This window comes from Scyliorhinus torazame, chromosome 18 (assembly GCF_047496885.1).
Source record: "Scyliorhinus torazame isolate Kashiwa2021f chromosome 18, sScyTor2.1, whole genome shotgun sequence".
In the NCBI taxonomy this organism is placed as follows: domain Eukaryota; kingdom Metazoa; phylum Chordata; class Chondrichthyes; order Carcharhiniformes; family Scyliorhinidae; genus Scyliorhinus; species Scyliorhinus torazame.
Genome location: NC_092724.1, coordinates 22,870,319 through 22,893,162, shown reverse-complemented (window position 1 = coordinate 22,893,162; position 22,844 = coordinate 22,870,319). Strand labels below are relative to the sequence as shown.

The 22,844-nt window shown below is 50.5% G+C and overlaps 1 protein-coding gene across 1 annotated transcript in view; it reads right to left on the bottom strand.

The window, feature by feature from the left end:
* The window catches only part of LOC140395038 (kelch-like ECH-associated protein 1A), a 31,716-nt gene extending 10,188 nt beyond the window's left edge, over positions 1 to 21,528 (bottom strand). The window contains exons 1-2 of the mRNA XM_072482375.1: positions 20,695 to 21,528; positions 2,096 to 3,303 (exon numbers count right to left, since the gene is read on the bottom strand). Of these exons, the coding sequence (XP_072338476.1) occupies positions 2,096 to 2,662 (567 nt within the window). The 5' untranslated portion in view covers positions 2,663 to 3,303; positions 20,695 to 21,528. The remainder of the gene's footprint in view (positions 1 to 2,095; positions 3,304 to 20,694) is intronic.
* Positions 21,529 to 22,844: the final 1,316 nt, after the last annotated feature.

Sequence of the window (22,844 nt, the reverse complement as noted above, 5' to 3'; positions counted from 1 at the left end):
CGCCCTATGCTGCTCTTCCTCACATATTTGCTTTGTTTGGCCCCTTGTTCCACACTGTAACCAATCACTGTTTTGTCAATGTACCATTTCTCAATGTTCTCTGTTGATTATTCTTGTGTCTACTATGTACGTACTGTGTATGTTCCTCGACCGCAGAAAAATACTTTTCACTGTACTTCGGTACATGTGACAATAAATCAAATCAAGGCTGCGGTTTTCCTGAATAAAAACAAAGTGCTGTCATCAGCGGGAAAACTAGAGTGTTTCCCTCTGGCACTGGCAGCGCTGCTGAGGTGGGATTCAATGCCACTTGGAAACTTTTTTTGGGGAGAGGGGCTGGTTTGTGCTGGCCTTGCGAGGGGCAGAGCCTAAACTCACTGACAGGTTGCACTCCTCTCAGAATAATAATTGTAGCCCTTCCCCCCACCCCTCCACCCCATTGAACTGCTGGCAAGGCCACTCCCTGGAGTGAACTACGCCCTATTATGGTCTGACCAAATGTCCCCCTTGAGCCCACCTTCTGTTCCCCCCCTTCAGGTCCCCCTACTTCAGGCCCTGTCCCTTGGCAGTGCCAACCTGGTGCCGCGGAATCCCCAGGGGGGGATGGGGGGAACGGATGGATAGCCTATCTAAGCGTACCTCCAGGATTCGGAATATGGTCCTTCAGATCAAAGAGACAGCCTCTTAAAAAAACTGTGACTAGAAAGAGCATCTGCTCAAAAGAGAAAGCACTTCAGAGTTAATGGCCCGTGAGAATTTTTATTTAAAAAAAAAATTTAGAGTACCCAATTAATTTTTTTTCCAATTAAAGGGCAATTTAGCGTGGTCAATCCACCTACCTGCACATCTTTGGGTTGTGGGGGCGAAACCCACGCAAACACGGGGAGAATGTGAAAACTCCACACGAATCGTAACCCAGAGCCGGGATCGAACCTGGGACCTTGGCGCCATGAGGCAGCAATGCTAACTACTGCACCACCGCGCTGCCCCACCGTGAGAATTTGAAAAACAAATTCAAACCCTCCTTTGAAATAGCCTGGATCTGTCAATCAAGAGGCTTGTAAAAGGTAATGAACTGTGAAATTAAATGTAAACAGTGTAATTCAAAGCTTTTAGCCTTCTCAGCATGCCGAGCGGCTTGAAAAAGTTAGAGGATAATGAAATTGACTGTGAAAAAGCACTTCAAAGTTTTCCAACACATCAAAGGAAACACTTTTACCTTGATCTGACAAATCATTGAACCCGACATACTGGGAGACATTAAAGGTTTCCAACACAGCAGAGGGAAGACATGTATAATCATTTCACAGGCCTTTGAACTTGACATCCTGGGAGAGGCAGCAAATGGTTTCAAGACTATAGAAGGAAGACTATAGAAGGAACTACAACTTGACATGCTGAAGGACAGTTTAATGATTTTCAAAGATACAGAGGGAAGACCTACCACACAACCCTCATCCCTGTAAAGACCCCGACCTAAGCCTCTCCAGCCCAACCCAAGCTACCCCAACCCCCACCTCACCTGAAGGACCTCCTGGAGTTAGGTACAGAGAGAGTACTCACCCCCTTGGAGTCCACAGCACAAGATCTCCCCTTGTCAGGACCAGTAGTGATTCACAGCCGGGGGACCTCCAGCTTGGGGGCGGGGGGGGGGAGATCACAAATCCCGGCTGGGTTTAGCAGGGCAGGAGAATAGCCTCCATAGACTGGTGAAATTGGCAGCACGTGGCAAATGTTGTTTTAATACAGACGTAGGGGCGGAACGGTGCTGCAGTGGTTAGCACTGCTGCCTACGGCACTGAGGACCCAGGTATGATCTTGGCCCCGGGTCACTGTCCGTGTGGAGTTTGCACATTCTCCCCATGTCTGCTTGGGCCTCACACCCACAACCCAAACATGTGCAGATTAGGTGGATTGACCACGCTAAAATCATCCTTAATTGGAAAAAAATAATTGGGTACTCTAAATTTAAGAAAAAGAGAAGTGTGACGTGTTTGGAGTCAAATCCCCCCCTCCCCCCCCCCACTTGTGCCACATTGACATGTTTTCCATTGAGCCACGGGATGTATGATGCGAGATGGGTTCCCCATCTTACCTCAGTGAAATGTATGTTGATGTATTCCTTCCCTCTCTGCCAAAGCTCAGTGCAGCCAATCCGTTCCGCAAAATGGCAGATGCCAATGGCATTGTCAGAGTTAAGATTCTTGATCAGGAAGTCACAGCAGGCATTGACCACACCCTCCACCTGATACATGGTGCTGGCCAGCAGGAGCTGCATTACACACTGTGCACTCACCGAGACCCGGGAGGTGTAGGCAAAATCAATCAGCCGCTCCATCACCACGGGGTGGATGCAGTGGATCTTGACTTCAGGTGCCTGGCGCTCCTTCAGATTGCTGGTGAACATGGCCTTGAAAACAGGGCTGCAGGCGGCCAGGACAATCCGATGAGCAAGAAAGGTCTGCTCCTTCCCACCATGGACTACTCGCACCGTCACATCGCAAAGCTGCCTGTCTCGTCTCAACTCCTGCATGACGCTCAGAGCTCGTGATGGGTGGCTCTCGATGGTGTAATCCAAATAACCATGGCCTTTCAGTGATGGGACAACAACCACTGTGTTATTAATTGGCAGATTGGCGTCTTTCCTCTTTGAGCTAAACATTATATCCGGGGGATTTCTGCTCTCCCTTCCCTGACAGTGAAGAGGTTTTCGAACCTTTTTTGGGGGGATTATGGAGATTTCAGAAGCCACCTAACTTGACTGAAGTCTCACCATCCCATTACCACCTCCACCTGCTCCATCCTTATCCTTCTCCCAGGCTAAAACTCACAAATCCAGCTGCTTTTCCAACATTCTTCTTTCGTTTGTTTGAGTGAGAATTTCCTTCACAAGCAGAACAGTTTCCCCACCTCACGGTCTGTGAGCGGGTGGAAAATGGACAATGTGTTCAGGATTATGGGGCCAATCCCTCAGGACTCAGCGATTGGTACCTTGACAGATACTTTGAAGCATTAAATCCCAGTTCCAGACTTCAATCCTGCTCGAGGACAGCATTACATGACAGTCTCTTTCCCTCTAACCCTTCAGGACAGTGCGTGGGATGGTCCAGGAGTTTAAAGGGCCAACAGTGTTTGGCGAGAATGGTAGATGAGACTGAAGAGATATCCCGAGTGAACTGTCCACCGTGTTCCTCTTCTCTCTGCTGGTCACAGTCCGGAGGCAGGAGGAGTATTCACCAACCGAGAACTGTTCCACACCCAACTGAGCACCGGCAACACCGACAAACGTGAAAATACCCAGCACTGCAAATATAGGCAAGGAAATCAGCATCAGTGGCAACACAGCATTAGTCAGCACTCACACACATACACTCACACACACAGTCTGTGCTGGGACAGTGTTTCATGTATATCTGATTACAGTCAAAAATCCACGGACAGTGACCCAAGCCGGGAATTGAACCCGGAATTGAAGCAGCAGTGCTAACCATTGTGCTACCATGCCACCCACTGTGACAGCACCCTGGGCTAGGGTGCTGTCAATTCCAGTCCTCCTCGACCTGGAGTCACAACACAATTAAATTAACCAATAATTCTTAGAAAAATACCCAAAGTTTTTGACCCAATAATTATAGTCATCAGGGGCAGCACGGTGGCACAGTGGTTAGCATTGCTGATTCACGGCGCCGTGGTCCCAGGTTCGAGCCCGGCCCTGGGTCACTGTATGTGTGGAGTTTGCACATTCTCCCTGTGTTTGCGTGGGGTTCACCCCCACAACCCAAAGATGTGCAGGTTAGGTGGATTGACAATGCTAAATTGCCCCTTAATTGGAAAAAATGAATTGGGTGCTCTAAACATTTTTTAAAAATTATAGTTGTCATAATATCCACTCATGTATATAATGAGATGCAGACAGGCAGTGATTGACACACAGGATAACCAATGAACTCACACAACACATAACAACCAATCACCAGACAGGACACCACCACTATAAAGCACACAGGGCATTAAGACTCTCCCTCTCTCTGCAGGACAGAGCTACTGAGATAGTTAGAGTGCACAAGCCAGTGAGCACTATCACCATGAGGTAGAGAGTTAGTCTGGTCAAGCCAGTAGGAGGTTATCAGTTAGATTGATCGAGTGTCAACTCACAGCAGACTATGTACAGCAATCAGGAAGTTCAATAAAACAGTGTTGGACCATCTCCTGTGTCAGAAGCCTGTTTCTAGTTTCACTGCATCCAGTTGCAGTCAACGTTGAACCAACTTACTTAACACATCAATACTCATCAGGTTTGTAAATTTAAACACAGTTACTTTTTATTTATAACAAGAGGTATAATGAAATATGCAGCACATACAACTGGTTAACTATTATCTAATTCCTAAACCCCCACTTTAATTTGCCCCCACTCCCTGCACACGCAAGGGTGACAATTATAAGTAAAGAGTCTTTGTTCAGATGGCTGCCTTAAAGTAGGCCTTCCTTCAAAGTAACCTTTCAGATCCAGGGGCGGGATTCTCCGACCCCCCCAGCGGGAAGTCCCGCTGCTGGAATGCCTGTCCCGCCGGCGAGAATCAAATCCCTTACCGGTGGGACAAGGCGGCGCGGGCGGGCTCCAGGGTCCTGGGGGGGGACGGGGGGGGACGCGGGGCGATCTGGCCCCCGGGGGGTGCCCCCACGGTGGCCTGGCCCTCGATCGGGGCCTACCGATCCGCGGGCGGGCCTGTGCCGTGGGGGCAGTCTTTTCCTTCCGCCTTCGCCGTGGTCTCCACTATGGCGGAGGCGGAAGAGACCCCCTCCACTGCGCTTGCGCGGGGATGCCGTGAGCGGACGCTGACGCTCCCACGCATGTGCCGCACGGCAAAGTCATTTCCGCGCCAGCTGGCGGGGCACCAAAGGCCTTTCCCACCAGCTGGCGGGACGGAAATCAGTCCGGCGCGGGCCTAGCCCCTCAAGGTGAGGGCTCGGCCCCTCAAGATGCGGAGAATTCCGCACCTTTGGGGCGGTGCGATGCTGGACTGATTCGCGCCGTTTTTGGCGCCGGTTGGCAGACATTGCGCCGATTGCGGAGAATCCCGCCCCAGATCTCTGTTTGCAACATGGAATGGTTTCAGTGTAGATTTAAAAAAAAAAGAAATTTAGAGTACCCAATTCATTTTTCCAATTAAGGGGCAATTTAGCGTGGCCAATCCACCTACTCTGCACATCCTTGGGTTGTGGGGGTGAAACCCACGCAGACACGGGGAACTCCACACGGACAGTGACCCAGAGCCGGGATCGAACCTGGGACCTCAGCGCCGTGAGGCAGCAGAGCTAACCCACTGTGCCACCGTGCTGCCCGTTTCGGTGTAGATTCATACAGTCAAGGAGAGAGAGAATGAATTAATTGAATTCCTCCTTCTCTCTGCTGCTTGACTTAAAGATACATGTCACGTCCATGAATCAAAAATGATAACAGGAAAACTGAAGAAACGGAAAATCAGGAAATGATCAGGAAGGACTCTCACCGAGAGGCATGGTGGCACAGTGGTTAGCACTTCTGCCTACGGCGCTTAGGACCCGGGTTCGATCCCAGTCCTGGGTCACTGTCTGTGCTCTGTAGAGTGCTCTTTCAGAGGGTTGGTGTAGACTCAATGTGCCAAATGGCCTCTTTCTGCATTGTAGGAATTCTATGGTTATATGGAAACCTCCTGCTGTTTACCACATACTATGCACCCCCATCAGCTGATGAATCAGTACTCCTCCATTTTGAACACAACTTAGAGCTGCGAGGTGTAGACCGGGAGACATCGGCTACCGAGAAGAAAGATATCCAAAGTGATCCTAAGGTTGGCGAGATCTCAATACAGAATGTGAAGCAGTGGTGTTCTGTTGGCGTGGCCCGGGTACTCGAGAGATTTAATGGAAACTTATATGTGTGTGTCGATCCAGGGCAGAGGAACACTTTCAACATCCACTCTCTCCACCCCCGAGGCACAGTGTGAACCATCTACAAGACGTACTGCAAACATTCACCCAGGCTCCTTCGACAACACCTTCCAAACCAGTGACCTCTACCATCTAGAAGGACAAAGGCAGCAGGTACCTGGACCCCACCACCTGGAAATTCCCCCCAAGTCACTCACCACCCTGACTTGGAAATATATCGGCCGTTCCTTCACTGTTGCTTGGGCAACATCCTGGAATTCCTTCCCTAACAGCTCAGTGGGTGTACCTACACCAGAAGGGCTGCAGCGGTTGAAGAAGGCGGCTCACCACAACCTTCTCTAGGGTAATTAAGGATGGGCGACAAACATTGGCCGAGCCAGCAACGCCCAAATCACGTGAAAGAATTTTAAAAAGGAAACCTGACATTGACAGTGCAACAACAACACCTTTCATTTATAAAGCAAATTATGGTAGTGAAAAGTCCCAAGTGCTACACATTTTGACAACGTGTCACTTAAAGAGATATGAGGGTTGAGGACCAAAGGTTTTTGCCCGAAAGATAGGTTTTAAAGAGTATCTTAATGAAAGAAAGAGAGAGAGAACTTATTTCAGAATTCAGAGCCCAGGCATGGCCGTCAATGGTGAATGATTGAAACTGGGATCATGCAAGTGGACAAATTTAAAAGAGCGCAAAGACCTCAGAGGGTTGTGGAGCTGAAGGAGATTAGAGATGGGGAAGAGACCATGGCACCAGTCACTCAGACCTGACCTGGGACTATCGCCTGGATAATAAGCTCAAGCTTCTGGGTTGGAATGGGAATGTGCGGCCTTCTGATATGGATGCGACATGCGCCAGGCGCTGAGCCTAGCTGGCACCACGGGGTAGCCTGTGAGCAGACAAGGAAACTTTAGCCATCAGCCCTGATTGTTTTCACACAGGCAAAGTTGTTCATATCTTTCAGCCAAACTGGTGACTGGAATTAGGCGACTGGGACCCTGCTCTATATTTTTACACAGCAAGAGGACCGAAGCAACAAAATTTGAATGTATCCATACACATCTCAACTCTGAGCATTCTGCATTGAATATTTTCAGCAGGCGTTGATGTGTTGGGTGTTCTGGATCACATACAGGTCACCAACACTTGAAGTAGTGCAACACTATTTTATTAACAGATTAACTATTTAAACATACTTGAACGGTGGGCAAATACGATACTAGCTTTAACTAAAGACCTTTGCCTTGTCCTAACCAGTTGATGCACTCAGCACATGGTGAATGTCTGTGTTGCAGGCTGTGAGCTCTGTGCTCCTAGCTAGCTGCTACTCGAATGAGCGGGAACTCTGATGCCCCCTGTCTTCATAGTGCGTGTGCTCTCACTGGTGATTGGGTGCGGTGTTGTGTATGTTGATTGGTCCCACTGTGTGTCCATCAGTGTGTGTCTGCACCATGATATACTGGTGTATATTATGACATCCCTCCTTTTATATAAAAAAAATGTGCCTGCGTGACAATAAATAGTGTGTGGTGAATGTTCCTGACTACGTGTGTGTGAAATATTTACAAGACTATGTACATAAAACTAAGCTATTTACATGGGAAGGTGCCTGGTGCAGAAAAAACAGTGTGTCACACAAATAACGAGATGAACACTATATACAAACCACTTGAACGATTAAATGGAAGAACGGAACAGACCAGAGAGTCCATTAGTGCACAAAGTTCACAAATTAAGTCTCTGCGGTGGGCGACGAGTTCTGGTTGACCGCCTCAAGGGTGGGTCAGGAGCCACCAGCTGAGGAGCGGGCTGGACTGCGTCAGAGTGAGGAGGATGCAGAGTAACCGGAATCTCCGCATAGTCCAGGTCAGGGACAACAGGAGGGCGTGGCACTGGCGGAGGATCGCGTGGCGAGTGCGGAACGAGATGAAGGTCACGTCGATTACGGCGCAGAATGGGGCCATCCGGTAGACGAACCAGAAACGAGCGCGGAGCCACCTGCCGAAGAACCACAGCGGTTGCAGACCAGCCACCATCCAGAAGATGGATGCGGACGTTGTCATCTGGAGCCAGAGCAGGGAGATCAGCTGACGGGAGTCATGAGCCGCCTTGTGCTGTGCACGAGACAGTCGCATTCGTTGAAGGACCGGAACATGGTCGAGGTCTGGGATGTGAATGGACGGCACCATCGTCCTCAGGGTGCAAACCATGAGCAGCTGGGCTGGCGACAGGCCAGTGGACAGTGGGGCCGAGCGATAGGCCAGCAGGGCGAGGTAGAAGTCGGATCCCGCATCGGCAGCCTTGCAGAGGAGCCGTTTGACTATGTGGACGCCCTTCTCCACTTTGCCATTGGATTGGGGGTACAGTGGACTGGATGTCACATGCACAAAGTTGTACCTCCTGGCAAAGTTGGACCATTCCTGGCTTGCGAAGCAGGGGCCATTGTCCGACATCACAGTGAGTGGGATGCCGTGACGAGCAACGGTCTCCTTGCAGGCACGGATGACTGCAGACGATATGATGTCGTGCAAACGTACCACCTCCGGGTAGTTTGAAAAATAGTCTACAATCAGAACATAGTCCCTGCCCAGCGCGTGGAACAGGTCGATGCCGACCTTGGACCAAGGGGACGTGACCAACTCATGGGGCTGTAGGGTCTCACCTGGTTGGGTCGGCTGGAACCGCTGATAGGTGGGGCAGTGAACACTGTGTTGGCGATGTCGTCATTGATGCCGGGCCAGTACACTGCCTCTCGGGCCCGTCGGCGGCACTTCTCCACGCCAAGATGGCCCTCGTGTAGCTGGTCCAAGACAAGCTGGCGCATGCTGTGCAGGATAACAATGCGGTCCAGTTTCAGGAGGACACCATCGACTACCGCCAGATCATCTCTGATGTTGTAGAACTGCGGGCATTGGCCCTTGAGCCACCAGTCTCGCGGCGAATTTGGACGAGGCGTTCATCCGTGGCCGGTAGATTGGAGGCCATGAAGGCCACATGGGCGTCAACCTGGCAGACGTATCCCGCTGGGTCACACGGGGTGTTGACTGCCCTGGACAGAGCATCGGCTATGATCAGGTCTTTGCCCGGGGTGTATACGAGCTGGAAGTCGTATCACCGGAGTTTGAGCAGAATGCGCTGGAGGCGAGGCGTCATGTCGTTCAAGTCTTTTTGTATTATATTGACCAGCGGGCGATGGTCGGGCTCGACGGTGAATTGGGGAAGGCCGTACACATAATCATGAAACTTGACGACACCGGTCAAAAGGCCCAGGCACTCCTTTTCTATCTGCGCGTAGCGCTGTTCCGTGGGGGTCATGGCGCGTGATGCATATGCAACGGGGGCCCATGATGAGGCCTCATCGCGTTGCAGGAGCACTGCCCCATTGCCTGATTGGCTGGCATCGGTCGAAGGTTTTGTCTCTTTCGCTGGATCAAAAAAGGCCAATACCGGGGCCGTGGGAAGTTTGGTTTTAAGTTCTCTCCATTCGCGCTCGTGGGGAGGAAGCCATTGGAAGTCTGTCATCTTCCTGACCAGGTTCCTGAGAACTGTGGTATGAGGCGAGGTTAGGGATGAATTTCCCTAGGAAGTTGACCATGCCCAGAAATCGGAGGACTGCCTTCTTGTCCTCTGGCTTTTTCATGGCTGTGATGGCAGCCACCTTGTCCGCATCCGGCCGCACACCCAGCTGGGAGATGTGGTCACCTAGCAACTTGAGTTCCGTCTGGCCAAAGGAGCATTTGGCTCTGTTGAGACGTAGGCCCTGCTCCCATATGCATTTGAACACGCGCTGGAGGCAACTGATATGCTCCTGCGGGGTGGTGGACCAAATGATTATGTCGCCGGCATAGATGCGTACACCTTCAATGCCTTCCATCATTTGTTCCATAATCATGTGGAACACTTCTGACGCCGATATGATCCCAAACAGCATCCTGTTGTAACAATATCTGCCAAAAGGGGTGTTAAAGGTACACAGTTTCCTGCTGGATCTGTCTAGTTGAATTTGCCAGAATCTTTTCGAGGTGTCAATTTTGGTGAAGAGCTTGGCGCGAGCCATCTCGCATGTGATCTCTTCGCGCTTGGGGATTGGGTAATGCTCCCTCATTATGTTGCGATTCAGAGCCTTTGGATCAATGCAGATTCTGAGCTCGTCAGAAGGCTTTTTTACGCACACCATGGAACTGACCACAGGCGTGGCGTTCTGTTTGAGTAGGATCTTGTAAGTATATGGGAGCGTGTCCATGCCTTCGAAGACGTTCCCCCACGTCGCCGTCCCCTCGTTTGGTGCGTACAAGCGCGGGAGTCTGCAAAAAGCGCGCAAAATGGCTGCCCTCATCCAGGCTGAGGCCCTGGAGGTGCTCAATCACTTGGACCCGTTCCGCCTCGTGGGGCCCTTGCCGCGCCATTTCAGCCGCTTGTATATGGGAGTACCGACTGGTGGCATTTTCATGCAGGACACAAGTCTCGATGGCGGTCGCTAGGGTGAGTTGCTTTACTTTGAGGAGCTGCTGACGTAGGGGGTCCGTCTGAACACCGAAAATGATCTGGTCGCGCATCATGGAGTCGGAGGTGGGCCCGTAGCTGCAAGATTGCGCAAGGATGCGGAGGTGCGTTAGAAAGGATTGGAAAGGTTCGTCCTTACCCTGCAAACGCTGCTGGAACACGTAGCGTTCAAAACTTTCATTCACCTCTACGCTGCAGTGAGTGTCGAATTTTAGGAGAACCGTCTTGAACTTCGTCTTGTCGTCGTCATCTGCAAAGGTGAGAGAGTTGAAAATGTGGATGGCATGGTCCCCGGCCGTGGAGAGGAGAAGAGCGATCTTTCTGGTATCCGAGGCGCCCTCCCTGTCTGTGGCTTCGAGGTAGAGCTGGAAGTGCTGTTTGAAAATCTTCCAGTTGGCCCCGAGGTTGCCGGCGATGCGGAGCGGCGGCGGCGGGCTGATGTTGTCCATGTCGCAGGGTGACGGAATTCTGGCGGAAGGCAGATCACTTGCAGGTAGGTCTAAGAAGTGCTTGTATCATGATGTGTTGGGTGTTCTGGATCACATACAGGTCACCAACACTTGAAGTAGTGCAACACTATTTTATTAAAAAGTTAACTATTTAAACATACTTGAACTGTGGGTAAATACGATAACAGCTTTAACTAAAGACCTTTGCCTTGTCTTAACTAGTTGATGCACTCAGCACATGGTGAATGTCTGTGTTGCAGGTTGTGAGCTCTGTGCTCCTAGCTAGCTGCAACTCGAATGAGCGGGAACTCTGATGCCCCCTGTCTTTATAGCGTGTGTGCTCTCACTAGTGATTGGCTGCGGTGTTGTGTATGTTGATTGGTCAAACTGGGTGTCCATCAGAGTGTGTCTGTACCATGATATACTGGTGTATATTATGACAGGCGTCTCTTCCTATTTTAGCAACAGGGCTCTCTCTCTCTTCATCCTTTCATATCTCTATGGTCACATGTTCGTGCAATAAAGCGAGTCAGTGTTTTTTTGATGAGTCACCGCCTGTCAGCGACAATAGATCTCACAGGAGTTAACCCTTTCAACTCTGCATCTGAGGGAATTCTGAGATTGGACAAACCAGCAACACTCTTGCGAGGGCTGTTGAATCCAGTAGGAAATCATAGAATAAGATTGCAACCGTCACTGTTCCAGAAGGTTCCACACACACTGACTCTCACTGGGATAGGGGTTCCACACACACTGACGCTCACTGGGGTACGGCTCCCACACACACGGACTCTCACTGGGGTACGGGTTCTACACACACTGACTCTCACTGAGGTACGGGTTCCACACACATTCACTCTCACTGGAGTACGGATCCCACACACACTGACTCTCACTGGGGTATGGGTTCCACACACACTGACTCTCACTGGGGTACGGGTTCCCCGCACACTGACTCTCACTGGGGTACGGGTCCCACACACACTGACTCTCACTGGGGTACGGGTCCCACACACACTGACTCTCACTGGGGTACGGCGCCCACACACACGGACTCTCACTGGGGTACGGGTTCCACACACTGACTCTCACTGGGGTATGGGCTCCACACACAGTGACTCTCACTGGGGTGCAGGTTCCACACACACTGACTCTCACTGGGGTACAGGTTCCACACACACTGACTCTCACTGGGGTACAGGTTCCACACACACTGACTCTCACTGGGGTACGGGTCCCACACACACTGACTCTCACTGGGGTACGGGTTCCCCGCACACTGACTCTCACTGGGGTATGGGTTCTACACACACTGACTCTCACTGGGGTACGGGTCCCACACACACTGACTCTCACTGGGGTACGGCTCCCACACACACTGACTCTCACTGGGGTATGGGTTCCACACACACTGACTCTCACTGGGGTACGGGTTCCACACACACTGACTCTCACTGGGATACGGGTCCCACACACACGGACTCTCACTGGGGTACGGGTCCCACACACACTGACTCTCACTGGGGTACGGGTTCCCCGCACACTGACTCTCACTGGGGTATGGGTTCGACTCACACTGACTCTCACTGGGGTACGGGTTCCACACATACTGACTCTCACTGGGGTACGGGTTCCACACACACTGACTCTCACTGGGGTACGGGTTCCACACACACTGACTCTCACTTGGGTACGGGTTCCACACACACTGACTCTCACTGGGGTACGGGTTCCACACACACTGACTCTCACTGGGGTACGGGTTCCCCGCACACTGACTCTCACTGGGGTACGGGTTCCACACACACTGACTCACTGGGGTACGGGTTCCACACACACTGGCTCTCACTGTGGTATGGGTTCCACACACACGGTCTCTCACTGGGGTACGGGTTCCACACACACTGACTCTCACTGGGGTACGGGTCCCACACACACTGACTCTCACTGGGGTACGGGTCCCACACACACTGACTCTCACTGGGGTACGGCGCCCACACACACGGACTCTCACTGGGGTACGGGTTCCACACACTGACTCTCACTGGGGTATGGGCTCCACACACAGTGACTCTCACTGGGGTGCAGGTTCCACACACACTGACTCTCACTGGGGTACAGGTTCCACACACACTGACTCTCACTGGGGTACAGGTTCCACACACACTGACTCTCACTGGGGTACGGGTCCCACACACACTGACTCTCACTGGGGTACGGGTTCCCCGCACACTGACTCTCACTGTGGTATGGGTTCTACACACACTGACTCTCACTGGGGTACGGGTCCCACACACACTGACTCTCACTGGGGTACGGCTCCCACACACACTGACTCTCACTGGGGTACGGGTCCCACACACACTGACTCTCACTGGGGTACGGGTTCCCCGCACACTGACTCTCACTGGGGTATGGGTTCGACTCACACTGACTCTCACTGGGGTACGGGTTCCACACATACTGACTCTCACTGGGGTACGGGTTCCACACACACTGACTCTCACTGGGGTACGGGTTCCACACACACTGACTCTCACTTGGGTACGGGTTCCACACACACTGACTCTCACTGGGGTACGGGTTCCACACACACTGACTCTCACTGGGGTACGGGTTCCCCGCACACTGACTCTCACTGGGGTACGGGTTCCACACACACTGACTCACTGGGGTACGGGTTCCACACACACTGACTCTCACTGTGGTATGGGTTCCACACACACGGACTCTCACTGGGGTACGGGTTCCACACACACTGACTCTCACTGGGGTATGGGTCCCACACGCACTGACTCTCACTGGGGTACGGGTTCCACACACACTGACTCTCACTGGGATACGGGTTCCACACACACTGACTGTCACTGGGATACGGGTCCCACACACACTGACTCTCACTGGGGTACGGGTCCCACACACACTGAATCTCACTGGGATACGGGTTCCACACACACTGACTCTCACTGGGGTACGGGTTCCACACACACTGACTCTCACTGGGGTACGGGTCCCACACACACTGACTCTCACTGGTGTACGGGTTCCACACACACTGACTCTCACTGGGATACGGGTTCCACACACACTGACTGTCACTGGGATACGGGTCCCACACACACTGACTCTCACTGGGGTACGGGTCCCACACACACTGACTCTCACTGGGATACGGGTCCCACACACACTGACTCTCACTGGGGTACGGGTCCCACACGCACTGACTCTCACTGGGGTACGAGTTCCACACACACTGACTCTCACTGGGGTACGGGTTCCACACACACTGACTCTCACTGGGATATGGGTTCCACACACACTGACTCTCACTGGGGTACGGGTTCCACACACACTGACTCTCACTGGGGTACGGGTTCCACACACACACTGACTCTCACTGGGGTACGAGTTCCACACACACTGACTCTCACTGGGGTACGGGTTCCACACACACTGAATCTCACTGGGGTACGGGTCCCACACACACTGACTCTCACTGGGGTACGGATCCCACACACACGGACTCTCACTGGGGTATGGGCTCCACACACAGTGACTCTCACTGGGGTACGGGTTCCACACACACTGGGCGCGATTCTCCGCTCCTGCGCCGGTTTGGAGAATTGCCTGGCGCGCCATTTTTCCCCGGGACGCCGGTCCGACGCCCTCCCGCGATGCACCCAAGCGGCGGGAACGGCCCCGTCGAGTTTTGCGCGGCGCAGGCCCGAGAATCGCCCGGGACACCCAAAATGCCGATTCTCCGCTACACCCGCTATTCTCCGGCCTGGATGGGCCGAGCGGCCTGCCCAAAGCGACGGCTTCCCGCCGGCGCCATCCACACCGGGTCGCTGCCGGCGGGAACGCTGTGGGGGCAGCCTGCGAGCGGGCGAGGGGGGTTCTTTCACCGGGGTTGCACTCAAAAGGGGTCTGGCCCGCGATCAGTGCTCACCGATAGGCGGGCCGGCCTCTCTGAAGCAGGTCCTCCTTTCCTCCGCCGCCCTGCAAGATCCATCCGACATCTTCTTGCGGGGCGGCCTCGGGGAGGACGGCAACCGCGCATGCGCGGGTGACGCGGCGCCGCTTTTATGCGCCAATGCCCGGTGCGCGTTGACTGTTGCATTTCCTACATTACAGCAGTGACTACACTTCGAAACAACTGCATTGAATATGCTGTACTTTCGTTCAGTCTGAGATTGTGATGAGACGCTGTATAAATTCAAGTCTTCTTTATTACAGCCACCTGATAAAAGTTTGGAAACAAGTTAATGAAAGAGAAGTCCAACTTTGAACTTAATTGAATCACTTCAGTGCAGAAGGGGGCCATTCAACCTGTTGAATCTGCACCAACCCTCTGAAAGAGCACCCTACCTAATCCCACTCCTCTACCCTATTCCCGTATCTCCACCTAACCTCCACATTTTTGGACACTAAAGGACAATTTCTTAGCATGGCCAGGCCAATTCACGTAACTTGCACATCTTTGGACATGGTAGGAAACCGGAGCACCGGGAGGAAACCCAGACACGGGGAGAACATGCAGACTCCACACAGACAGTCACCCGAGGGCTGGAATTGAACCCGGGTCCCTAGTGCTATGATGCAGCAGTGCTAGCCACTGTGTCGCCCATCTGAGTGATTGTCACTCCATGTCTTTAGAAAAGGTTGCTGGGGCAAATGTTTCTATGGAGACTCCGAGTAGCCCTCAGTCTCCGTGTCCCTGTGTGACCGAGCTACATTTCCCCACCATATCTGTTGCAACTGGTCCACAACTAGGAATTCATCAAAAACAACTGATTTTTTACAACCGCCTCCCACAAAAACGACTTTTAAATACACTCCTGACCTTGAACGGTCATCCTTCAAAATAAACAATTGTCAGAGTATGATGACATCCTTTGTGTAAACCCAATGGGTTTTATTGTTCACTTCGGAATTGCAGTCCATTTATAAATAGTTGACGATCAAATGAGTCAGTCCGGGTAAATGAATGCGGATTCCTATCTCGCAGGACGAGTTATTTGGAACTAATCATCACCTGAGTCACAATCTACACCTATACACCTCAGGTCATCCCAAAGCACTGGAGGCCAATGGAGTATTTTTCTGCAAAGCGTTGTCGCTGTTGTAATGTAGGAAACCCAGCCGTCAATTTGCCCAGAGCACGTGGCACAATGGCACTGAGGACCCGGGTTCGATTCCCGGCCCCAGGTCACTGTCCGTGTGGAGTTTGCACATTCTCCCCATGACTGCGTGGATTTCACCCCCACAACCCAAAGATGTGCAGGGTAGGTGGATTGGCCACGCTAAATTGCCCCTTAATTGGAAAAAAAATAATTGGGTACTCTAAAAAAAAATTTTTTAATTGCCCAGAGCAGGATCTCACACACTGCAATGTGACAATGACCAGACCATCTGCTTTAGTGTTGTTGAGTGAAGGATAATTAGTGGTCAGGACAGTGAGGATAACTCCATTTCTCTTTGTTCAAAATGGTGATTGTGGTGGGATCTTTTATTTTATTTATTTAAAAAAATTTAAATACCCAATTCATTTTTTCCAGTTAAGGGGCAATTTAGCGTGGCCAATCCACCTAGCTTGCACATTTTTGGGTTGTGGGGGCGAAACAAGAATGTCCAAACTCTACACGGACAGTGACCCAGAGCCGGGATCGAACCTGGGACTTCAGCGCCGTGAGGCCGCAGTGCTAACCCATTGCGCCACCGTGCTGCCCTGGTGGGATCTTTTATGACCACCTGAGAATTTTTACATCTCAGTCAGACGTAGAACCCCCCCCTAGTGCGGCACTGGGGGGAATCGACACACTCATAACAAAGATAAATACTGCTATGTTGAATATATGATGAAAGGTCAGTGACCTGAAACATTAACTCAGTTTCTCTCTCCACAAATGTCAGACCGATTGAGTTTATCCAGTAGTTGCTGGTTTTTAAATCAGGAACATCAGATTCTGCTTCATTCTAATTCTCAGTGATTCCTTCACTTTCACTCCCGAGTCTCTTTCTCTCTCATTACAGAGCTCTGGGTTTCTGATCCTTATTCTACTTCCTTGAGCTCACTCTTCCTCTCATTCCCAGATCTGTCTCCGTACACCCATTCTCTCTCTCGTTCTCATTGCAGAGATTAATTTACTCCAATCCCAGGGCTCTATGAAGTTGAACCAGCGTCATGGATGGGATTCCTTCAGTTTCAAAAACAGCTAAGCAGTGTTAATTTAAAGTTTCATATTCCTAAAATTGTCAGGAACATGGTGCTGGATTAGAGAGTGACCCCCTCAGGCAACTGAGAGGGTGAGGGTTTGGTTTGTAGAATTCAGGTAATCAGGATAGAACACCAGAGCCAAGTCTTCATACAATTTACATGCTTTTATTTACAGGAACATACGTTACATATGCTGCATCTCAAGATCAAACAACCCAACCACAGCTTCAGTCTCCTATATATAAGCAGAGCATGCAGTACCGTGGCACAGTGGTTAACACAGCTGCCTCGCGGCGCTGAGGTCGCAGGTTCGTTCCCGGCTCTGGGTCACTGTCTGTGTGGAGTTTGCACATTCTCCCCGTGTTTGCGTGGGTTTCGCTCCCACAACCCAAAGATGTGCAGCGTAGGTGGATTGGCCGTGCTAAATTGCCCCTTAATTGGAAAAAATGAACTGGGTACTCTAAATTTCAAAAAAAATCTAAGCAGAGCTGAGTCCCCAATGAATGCCCAGCGCAAATTAGTGAGGGACTGAAAGTGGGGTTAGGTGTAAATTTAGACAATGGGGCCAAGTGGTGGAGTGTGTTTTGGGGACAATCCTCTGAACTGCAGCTGGTCAACAATCAGTTTAAGCGGAGAAAGTTTGTAATCGTGGCAAGTACTGTAGTCCAGAACAATTTCCCTGTTTTACAAATGCATTAATTTTAAATTTCAATTTTCAGGAGTTTCGTATCAACACATAAAGAGAAAAAGAAAAAGAGAGGCGAAGGAGGAAAAGAGAGGGAGGGAGAGAGGTAGACAGAGAAAGGATTTACATTTCTGTAGCACCCTTCATGACCTCCAGACACCTCAGCGCTTTACAGCCAATGAAGGATTTTTTTAGTTTATATATATATTTATATATAATATATAATATATATAAGGGCAGCACAGTAGCATGGTGGTTTGCACGATTGCTTCACAGCTCCAGGGTCCCAGGTTCGATTCCCGGCTTGGGTCACTGTCTGTGCGGAGTCTGCACATCCTCCCCGTGTGTGCGTGGGTTTCCTCCGGGTGCTCCGATTTCCTCCCACAGTCCAAAGATATGCAGGTTAGGTGGATTGGCCATGCTAAATTGCCCTTAGTGTCCAAAATTGCCCTTAGTGTTGGGTGGGGTTACTGGGTTATGGGGTATGGGGATAGGGTGGAGGTGTGGGCTTGGGTAGGATGCTCTTTCCAAGAACCGGTGCAGACTCGATGGGCCAAATGGCCTGCTTCTGCACTGTAACTCCTATGAAATTCTATAAAATTATACTCCCTACTATACTCCCTATACACACACGACTGTGTGGCAAAATTTGGCGCCAACTCCATCTACTAGTTTGCTGATGACACGACCGTGATGGGTTGGATCTTGAATAACGATGAGTCAGGATACAGGAGGAAGATAGAGAACCTAGTGGCGTGGTCTAATGATAATAATCACTCCCTCAATGTCATCAAAACTAAAGAGATAATTGACTTCACAAAGCAAAGTATCGTACACACCCTTGTCTGCATCAATATTGTTGAGGTGGAGATGGTTGACAGCTTCAAATTCTTAGATGTACGCCTAACCAACAATCTGTCCTGGTCCACCCATATCGACGCTATGACCAAGAAAGCACAACAGCACCTATACTTTATCAGGAAACTAAGGAAATCCAGCATGTCCACATTGACACTTACCAATTTTTACACATGCACCATAGAAAGCATCCTTTCACAGCTTGGTATGGCAACTGCTCGGCCAAAGACCGTAAGAAACTACAGAGAGTCATGATCACAGCCCAGTCCATCACGTGAACCCGAATCCCATCCATTGACTCTGTCTACACCTCCCGCTGCCTTGGGAAAGCGGGCAGCATAATCAAAGATCCCTCCCACCCAGGTTATTCACTCTTCCAACTTCTTCCATTGGGCAGGAGATACAAAAGTCTAAGAACACGCACTAATAGATTCAAAAACAGCTTCTTCCCCACTGTTACCAGGCTCCTAAATGGCCCTCTTATGGACTGATCTGATCTCTTCACACACCTTCTTTACTGAGTAGTACTACACTCCTGCATGCTTCACCGGATGCCTCTGTCTATGTATTTACATTGTGTTTTATGTATTCCCTATGTGTTTTTTCATGTATGGAATGGTCTTTCTGGACTGTACGCAGAACAATACTTTTCACTGTACTGCGATACACATAACAATAAAACAAATACAAATCCAAGTTTAATCACTTTGTGATGTGGGAAATATAGCAGCCAATTTGCACACAGCAAGATCCCACAAATAGAAATGTGATAATAGTGGGATTGCATGTTTTTAGCAATGTTGCCTGATCGATTGATATTAGTCCAAGATATTGGGGGATGGGCAGAGCGAGAGGGATCTCCCAGCTCTTCTTTGAAATAGCGGCCATGGGATCTTTTAGATGCAGCTGAGAGCAGACATGTCATTCACACCAAAGTTAGGGGTGCGGGAGAAGCAAGTCTCTAGATAGATGCACAACAGATTGGGGAAATCTGTGTCCCACTGTTGTGGGGGCCAGGATCAGTACAAGGCCCACCTGATCTCTCAGGTACTGCCTAATGTGATACTGAGCACAACGTTAACATCTGGCTGATGGCAAGAGCAGTACATGTGTCCCTGTCTTTTTTTACAAAAATTTAGAGTACCCAATTCTTTTTTTTTCCCCAATTAAGAGTCAATTTAGCGTGGCCAATTCACCTACCCTGCACATCTTTGGGTTGTGGGGGTGAGGCCCCCTCAGACACGGGGAGAATGTGCAAACTCCACACGGAAAGTCACCGGGGTCGGAATTGAACCTGGGTCCCTGGCGCTGTGTGGCAGCAGTGCTAACCACTGAACCACCGTGGGCCATTTGTTAGATGTCAGCTTTGTGTCAGAGGGTAATTCCCCCTACCCTCAGAGTCAGAATGTGTGGGGTTGAGTCCCACTTCAGAGACTCCAGTATGGACAATCCCAGCGTCAGTACTGAGGGAGCGCTGCACTGTCAGAAGTGGCCTCTTTCAGATGAGATATTAAATTGAGATTCCAGCTGCCCTCTCAATGGATGTAAAAGATCCAATAGTGGCTGTTTGGAGAAAAGCTGTGGGGTTCTCCCAGGTGCCAAAACTCATTCCTTCATCAACGTCAGTCAAAGCAGATTATCTGGTCACTCTCAGGTTGCAGGTTTATTTGGGATCTTGCTGTGCCTAAATTGTCTGTTTCATTTCCTACATTCCAACAGTGACTACATTTGCAAAGTACTTAATTGTCTGTTGGTAGTGACATGTGCGATAGTCTTCTTTGCCTAGAAATTTAGGATGCTGACTCTCTATTTTCAAGTCCCACCCTCGAGGTCTGTTCTTCAAGTGTGCTTGAAGGGCTTATTCGACTGTGGCAGCATCACTGTCAGCACAGAGACCCCACGGGACTCAAATGAAGAGGGACCCAGCCAGGTACAGATTACATTAGCCAAGCAAACCTCAATGGGATCCCAGCTCCTCGGCTCTTTATTAACCCAGACTCCAGCTCAATCCAGTGGCAGCCTCGACACGTTAAGAAAGGAAACAACTTACCTGATGCGGAGAGCCTCAACTTTGCACCCTTCTGGGGAACATCCCGCCGCAGACATGAGCAAGCCAGGAAGTTGGAAGAACTGATTAATGGTTTGTTCACTCATTCCAAACGTGCAGCTCCCGCCCACTGTCCCGATTCCCCCGGGGGACTGCTGCTCCTTTAAGACGCCCTCAGTGTGCAGCCACACACAGTTGATCTGCCGGTCCGTTGGCAGGCAGGGGGCGGTGGGGGGCGCGGCTGATCGTGTCCTGTCCAATCAGGAGCGCCTAAGGCCGGTTCCGAGAACGTAACTGAATGTTCCGACACTTTCACAAATATCAGCATGACTCCGCAGTTTGCTGAATCTGTCTGGAGTGACTGACATTTCGACAGAATATGGAAAGCAGATAGGAAACCGGTCTCTCTGGCATAGGCAGGCTCCAGTGCACAGGTTTCGAAAGCTTTTCTCAGGGTCAGTCGACAATGTCAAGGATTCTTCCTTCTGAAAGGCTGTGCTCAGTGGCTATCATTCTCATCCACTGTCGTCCCATCAGGTTTCCATGCTCGCCAAAACTTGCGGTCACCATATTCGTCCGCATGCTACAAAGTACAATGTTAATAACATGAATGTGCAAAGTAGCTTTGAGGCGTTAAAGGCTCCGGAATCAACACCGATACGCACTGCCAGAGCCAGGAGAACAGCTTCAAAAAAGTTTCGCAATCCAGCTGTTTACCTCTCAAAGGGTGGTGACAGTCTAATGACTGAAGTGTCTGCATAATGCGTGGGGCAGGCAATATACCTGACATGGAATGTATATTGTCAATATCAAGAGTAATTGCATTGAGGTAACTGGGGGCCCAACATCCTGTAAGGATGAAGTTAAATTCCATTGCACTTTCTGTATTTGAAATGTTTCGGATTGTACTTTTACAAATGTTATGAATAAAGTATATTTTAGGTTCTTCAAGGGTAAGCTATATATCAGGAAACCCAGAGAGATTTTACATATTGACTTCTGCATTCTGTTGTCTGACATTGCTGGGAGGGTGGTAGAGGCGGGTTACCTCACATCCTTTAAAGAAGGGCAGCACGGTAGCATAGTGGTTAGCACAATTGCTTCACAGCTCCAGGGTCCCAGGTTCGATTCCGGCTTGGGTCACTGTCTGTGCGGAGTCTGCACGTTCTCCCCGTGTGTGCTGTGGGTTTCCTCCGGCTGCTCCGGTTTCCTCCCACAGTCCAAAGATGTGCAGGTTAGGTGGATTGGCCATGATAAATTGCCCCTAGTGTCTAAAATTGCCCTTAGTGTTGGGTGGGGTTACTGGGTTATGGGGATAGGGTGGAGGTGTTGACCTTGGGTAGGGTGCTCTTTCCAAGAGCCGGTGCAGACTTGATGAGTCGAATGGCCTCCTTCTGCACTGTAAATTCTATGTAAATTTCCGACCATTTGTGTTCGGACATTCAACAGATCCTGTAGCTCTTGGCCAACCTCCTGTAATCTCTCCTTTTAAACCGAGTCACTTTACTCAGCAATAACCTGCTCACTGACACTCAATTTGGGTTCTGCAAGGGCCACTCAGCTCCTTACCTCATTACAGCCTTGGTTCACAGAATACTACAGTACAGAAGAGCCCATTTGGCCCATCAAATCTGCACCGTGCATGAAAGGCCCTGACCTGCCCACCAAATCCCACTTGCCAGTACTTGGCCCATAGCTGTGAATGTTTTGGCGTGCCAAGTGCTCATACAGGTACTTTAAACAAAAAAAGTAAATTTAGAGTACCCAATGCTTTCTTTTCCAACTAAGGGGCAATTTAGTGTGGCCAATCTACCTAACCTACACATTTTTGGGTTGTGGGGGTGAAACACACGCAGTCAAGGGGAGAATGTGCAAACTCCGCACAGACGGTGACCCAGAGCCGTGAGGCAGCAATGCTAACCACTGTGCCACCCCATCCAGCTATTTTTTAAAGGATGTGAGGTAAACGCCTCTACCACCCTCCCAGGAAGTGCATTCCAGACCGTCACCACTCCCTGGGTAAAAATGTTTTTCCTCAAATTCCCCCTAAACCTCCCACCCTTCACTTTGAACCTATGCGCCATTGTAACTGGCCCTTCAACGAAGGGGAATAGCTGCTCCCTAGCCACCCTGTCCATGCCCCTCATAATCTT